Here is a 6,172-nt window from a genome sequence, read left to right as displayed (position 1 = left end):
GCCTCAGGTGGGTGGCGCTGGAGGGGTGGGACACAGGTGATTAACATTTTGTATCAATTCAACTTGTTACAGCATGTGTTACTTTTGTAATTTATTTTGATTTCCTTGCCAGAGGGCAAATGAGAGATCCCTTTTGTAATTTTTTACAGAGCCACTAAAATAGAAGGGGTAGAAGAAGGAACCAGGTTGTCTGCCCTGAACTCACCATGTGCTCTAGGAAGGCATGGGAAGGGGACCTGGGCAGGACAGAGGGCCCAGGAAAGCCTTCTGCCCAACAGGTGACCCCAACCCACTCCGGCCCTGGGCAAATGGCTGTTCCTCTCCAGACCCCAGATTCCCTCCTCTCCCTAACTGAGCTGCCAGAGGTCCCCGTGTATAAAGCATGTTTCTTCCTACCAAGGGTGGGCTGGAGTTCCAGTCCCACGGGTGTGACTGTGGGACTCTGTGCCAGACACCTTCTAAGGGCTCTACCCTTGCAACCCATCTAATCCCTCACCAACCCTCTGACTCAGGTACTATGTCATCCCCATATTGCAGGTGGGGAAAACTGAGGCACAGGAAGGTTCAATCACTTGCAGGGTGCCGGGACATGGTGGCTGACGCCTGTAATCCCAGCACCTTGGGAGGCTGAGGCAGGAGGATGGCTCAAGTTCAGGAGTTTGAGACCAACCATGGGCAACCTGGTGAGATCGCGCTCTCGCTCTCTCTCTCTCTCTCTCTCTCTCTCTCTCTCTATATATATATATATATATTTTTTTTTTTTTTTTTTTTTTAATTACAAAACTTAAGCCAGGCGCAGTGGCTCATGCCTGTAACCCCAGCACTTTGGGAAGCCGAGGCGGGCAGATTACCTGAGGTCAGGAGTTCGAGACCAGCCTGGTCAACATGGCGAAACCCCGCCTCTACTAAAAATACAAAAATTAGCTGGGCATGGTGGTGCGTGCTTGTAATCCCAGCTACTCAGGAGGCTGAGGCAGGAGAATCTCTTGAAGCTGGGAGGCGGCAGTTGCAGTAAGCCAAGATCGCACCATTGCACTCTAGCCTGAGTGACAAGAGCAAAACTCCATCTCAAAAAAAAAAAAAGTAAAATATTATTTATAAAATAAAATTTTAAAATATATATATTTTTAAATACACATTTTTAAAAACCACTTGCAGGCTTTCACACACTGGGTATCCAGGATTCACATGCAGGCAGCCTGGCTCTAGATGCGGGGCTCCAGTGCCTCCGTCATCTCAGCCTGTGACTTACCTGCTCCCAACCTCAGTTTACTCCACTGTGAAATGGGCTTCCAGATACTCACCTCCTGAGTTTGCTGCAAGGGTAAATGGCATCAGACTTGGACCTGGGAGAAGGAAGTTTTTTAAATGGACACCTTTGTTACCTCAGTCCTTGCGGAGAGAAGATGTGTCAACGCCCCCGGCCTCTGCGATGTAAGTTCCTGTTGAGTTGTTCAACGTTCCATTGAGAGGGGGAGAGACAAGCAGGACCGGGATCCCGGCCCCGGGTCTTCCGGAAACGGCGGGGCGAAGCGCCCAGGGGCCTGTGCGGCCCTCCCTGCTGAGCGAGGGGGCCTGTCATTGCCATGGGCGCGACCCAGACCCCAACCACAGTGCATCCCGCCCTGGCCCTGCCAGGGAAGGAAGCTGAGTCTGGGGTCTGCTGGGCCAGCAGGGAAGTCCCAGCAGGGTGTGAAGCAAGACTTTCCGGGCCACTCCCGGAATCCCCCAGCAGATAAAGGCGGCCCCGCCACCGGGCTCTCCTAGCGGTCTCCCCGCCCTGCCGCCCTGCCGCTATGTCCCGCCGCTGCGCGCTGCTTGCCTGGGCTCTCCTCGGCCTCCTTCGACTCGGAGAGGCTCAGAAGACAGAAGCCCCGGCCTGCTGCAGCCCTATAGTGCCCCGGAACGAGTGGAGGGCCCTGGAGTCAGAGTGCACCCAGCGCCTGAGCCTGCCCTTGCGCTATGTGGTGGTGTCGCACACGGCGGGCAGCAGCTGCAACACCCCAGCCTCGTGCCAGCAGCAGACCCAGAATGTGCAGTCCTACCACGTGAAGAAACAGGGCTGGTGCGACGTGGGCTACAAGTGAGTGCGGCGGGGAGGCACGGGCTGGACTGGGGACCCCAGAGGCAAAGGTGTGCAAGTGCCCGCCAGCGGGACCGGTTCTAGGCCCGGTGCTGGGGCCATCTGGCTGACACCCCGAGCAGCTTACTGAGCCTCATAGGGTCTTCATTTCTTCCTCGGGTCACCGCGTGGGCCAGTGCAGGTGCTCATAGCGCAAAGATGTGTGAGGGCCGGGGATGGGCTGAAATCCAAGCCCCGCTCCCCCGGAAGAAGGGGCAGGCTTTGCCTAACACGCACCAAGGTGTCCGCGGCGCCTTATGAAGGCGCCCCTTCCTGATGCCTGGTGCCTTTGTTAGGAGGCAGAAAACCAGGCTGACTCAGTGCGGAGCTGGGTTCCAGAGTCAGCTCATATTGCTGGCTGAGGCCTGGGGCAGATCCCTCCCCAGCTAGGGCAGGTCCTCCCGGCTTCAGCTTCCTCCTCCGCAAAGTCAATGGGATCGCGGCCCATCTGCTCCTTCAATGAGCCAATACGGGCAAAGCACCTAGGAACTGCCTGGCACACAGGGGCCCGCAAAGCCACGGGCTATTGCCATTAGGCACCTACTATGTGCCAGACAGTGTGCCAGATGTGACATGGAGAACGGTGCCACTCTAGCCTCCTGGGGCTGAAAGACCAGCTGGGAGAAACAAGCCCAGGCCACAGGTGAATTCAGACGGTGATAGAGGCGATGGATAAAAGGAAAGAGGTGAGGGAGGGTGACCTCAGGCTGGGACCAGACCCACACAGGCTCCTTGAAAGGGTGGGGCAAGGGAAGTTCCCTGAGAGTGGCTGCCTTGGCTCTGGGATGGGGGAGCTGACAGAGGAGTGCTGGTGGCAGAGGGTGCTGGGGGCAAAGCCAACGGGGCTGAGTGGGTGGGTCCCCTGGGAAGGACAGGGTGGCTGAACACAGCCGGGGGAGCGGAATGAAATGGGGAAAGGGCTGGACCAGGCAGGACCTTGTGGACCACAGTGAGGACTGTAGCTTTTACTCCAAGATGGGAGCTATGGGAGGCTTCCCCCTGCAGAGCAGGGACGGGGACTAGTGTAGGTACAAGAGACTCCCTCTGGCTGCCATGGGGAGAAGAGACCACAAGGGGTGCCGGCTGAAGCAGGTCCGGGGCCACGCCTACCAGCTACCTCCTCCTTATAATGGGCTGCAGTCCAGCCTGACGGATTTCCAAGGGGAGGGAACGTTTGAATCCTGCAAGCTCTCAGACCCAGGTAGCATCAGAATCCCCTGCAGAGCTTACTGGAGGTACACACAGGTCCCCAGATCCCCAGGTCCCCAGAGTCCACTTCAATAGACCCCACCCAGGGAGCACATGCTCTCAGGACCTCGTAAGGCTGTGTCACGGGGAAAAAAAAAAAAAAAAAAAACCCACCCAGAGAAGTCTGCAAGTTTCCAAAGGTATTCCCAGCCCTTCCAGTTCAAGATTTTATCAAAGAATCCAACTTCAACATTTTGTTTCCAAGACTCAGGTGCTCCAATTCTAAGCGTTCCCATGAGGTCACGAAGGCCCAAGCCTGGTTCTACAGCTTTGGGTCCACGTCACCACATACAGAAGCAGCCGGTGTCTGGCCCTCAGCTTTTAGGATTCAGAATCTGGTTCTAACATTCTGAATCCCCTTTACATGTCATGTCACATTCTCTCTCTGAGCCTCGTTTCTTCACCTGTAAATGGGGCTTTTGACTGTACCGGCTTGGCGATGGTGGCTGAGGTTTAAATGAGATGCATTCATGCAACAAATGACCAGGGAGAACCAACCACCCCCGACCCCACCACCATCATGCCAGGCTCCGGGAACATGGCAGGGCCATAATCAGCCGGTCCTAGCAGCCAGCATCACCGGCAGGGCCACAACCAGCCAGTCCCAGCAGCCAGCGTCACCAGGGCCAGATTCTGGGAGCTGGCTTCCTAAGCAGCAGATTCAGGACTCGAGATTCGGAAGTTCCAACATTCTGTGCATCATTAATGACACTGAGTGCGAGGGCTGAGCTGGCACATACTGCAGCTCCAAGGCACTGATCTTCTAGTTCATTCCCATGTGCCAAGTCAGACATGCTCAATCAGACCTGCTGAATGAATCAGCCTTAAGGATCTGCTGCCAGGCTTGGAAACCTCAAAGAGGCAGGTGCTGGGGCTCCAGGGTCGGTATCTGATTGTGACCCCAACTTTTGAGTCTCTGATCCTGTCCCCCAGAGGACCCCAAGGGCAGGAAGCAGGCTGGGGTGAGGGCAGAGATCTGAGAGGCAGGGGGCTCTGAGGAGCTTGTACAAATTATGTCACTTTCTGAGTCTCTGCACTCTCAGCTTAAGATAAGGATAAGAGTCCCTGCCTCAGCCAGGCACAGTGGCTCATGCCTGTAATCCCAGCATTTTGGGAGACCAAGGCGGGCAGATCACCTGAGGTCGGGAGTTCGAGACCAGCCTGGCCAACACAGTGAAACCCTGTCTCTACTAATAATACAAAAATTAGCCGGGTGTGGTGGCTCATGCCTGTAATCCCAGGTACTCAGGAGGCTGAGGCACGAGAATCACTTGAACCTGGGAGGCAGAGGTTGCAGTGAGCTGAGATCACCCTACTGCACTCCAGCCTGGGCAACAAGAGTGAAACTCCATCTGAAAAAAAAAAAAAAAAAAAAAAGAGTCCCTGCCTCAGAGGGCTGTCCTGCAAGGATTCAGTAAAACAGGACTTCCACAAATCCTCTAAGGAGGCAGGAGAGAGCAAGGCACAAGATCACATGGGTGGGGACCACGGAGGCCTGGGTACAAACCCCAGCTATGCACCAGACGGGCTGTGTGACCCCAGGGCAGGTGATTCTACCGCTCTGATTCTGTCTACATAAAATGGGGTGATCAGGGTTGCCATGAGGATGAAAAAAAGGTGTATGCAGAGCTGTACTTGGCACATGGCAGGGGCCCAATAAACGACCACAGTCATTGTTACTATCGTGGGAAATTAAGGGGTAAGAAGGATGCTGGGGAAGTTGTGTGCACCAGGGCAGGAACGGAGGCAGGGTGAGTGGAGGAAGAAAGAGGAGTCCTCCTCAGGAAACCCTCCCTCACTCATCAAGCCCGCCCCCCACCTCCCCATGCAGCTTCATGATTGGAGAAGACGGGCTCGTATACGAGGGCCGTGGATGGAACTTCATGGGCGCCCACGCAGGTCGCTTCTGGAACCCCATGTCCATTGGCATCAGCTTCATGGGCAACTACATGGGTGAGTGACTGTCCAGCCAGTCGGGATAGGGGCTGACACAGGGCCCTACACTACCACTGCCCTTCAGGGAAGCCCCTGACTAACTCTTACCTCTGCCTCCTCCAGATCGGGTGCCCCCACCCCGGGCCCTCCGGGCAGCCCAGGGTCTACTGGCCTGCGGTGTGGCTCAGGGAGCCCTGAAGTCCAACTATGTGGTCAAAGGACACCGGGATGTGCAGCGTACACTCTCTCCAGGCGACCAGCTCTACAACCTCATCCAGAATTGGCCACACTACTCCTCCCGCTGAGGCCCTGCTAATCTGCACCCCATTCCTCTCCTCCCATGGCCAAAAACCCCACTGCCTCCTCCTCCAATAAAGATGCAGCTCAAAATGTGTTCCTCAGCAGGTCCCACCACAAACCTCCCCTCCTTCTCTCCCTCCCACAAGACCAAAGCCCTCCCACCCTTTCCCACCCAGCACTCTCCTCACTGGTGCTTGGAACCCAGAGGCCCCGGCCCTGAACCAAGACCCCGGAGATCCCAGCTAGAGAGCAACATCACAGCTCAGAACCCAGAGGTCTCAGGTCAGAGCCCAGGAATCAGCACCAAAGCGGCCTGGATGTCACCAACAGGGGGTCCTGGGGGTCCTCCTGGGCAGTGAAGCACGCTGCAAGACACCCCCTTCCCACCACACAGCCAAAGGCATTCTGCGCAGAACCTTTGCTTGAACTCCTTTGGGGACAGGCTGCTCACTACTCCTCCCAGGTCTGCCCTTGCACTGTTTAGAGAGTGTACAAGCTTTACCTAGGCCTGAGTCCCAATCTGCCTCCGAGGCACACACAGCTCCCAGTTATACCCCCTAATTTCTC

General features: G+C 56.0%; 1 protein-coding gene across 1 annotated transcript; it reads left to right on the top strand.

Moving 5' to 3' along the window:
- Positions 1 to 1,332: 1,332 nt before the first annotated feature.
- PGLYRP1 (peptidoglycan recognition protein 1) lies at positions 1,333 to 5,695 on the top strand. The gene is made up of 3 exons (XM_010377448.2): positions 1,333 to 2,083; positions 5,202 to 5,323; positions 5,429 to 5,695. The coding sequence occupies exons 1-3, from the start codon at positions 1,797 to 1,799 to the stop codon at positions 5,608 to 5,610; spliced, it is 591 nt and encodes a 196-aa protein (XP_010375750.1). The 5' UTR covers positions 1,333 to 1,796; the 3' UTR covers positions 5,611 to 5,695.
- Positions 5,696 to 6,172: the final 477 nt, after the last annotated feature.

Source organism: Rhinopithecus roxellana, chromosome 12 (assembly GCF_007565055.1).
Source record: "Rhinopithecus roxellana isolate Shanxi Qingling chromosome 12, ASM756505v1, whole genome shotgun sequence".
NCBI lineage: Eukaryota > Metazoa > Chordata > Mammalia > Primates > Cercopithecidae > Rhinopithecus > Rhinopithecus roxellana.
The sequence above is the reverse complement of the archived record's forward strand: the minus strand, read 5'-3'. Positions and strand labels throughout refer to the sequence as shown.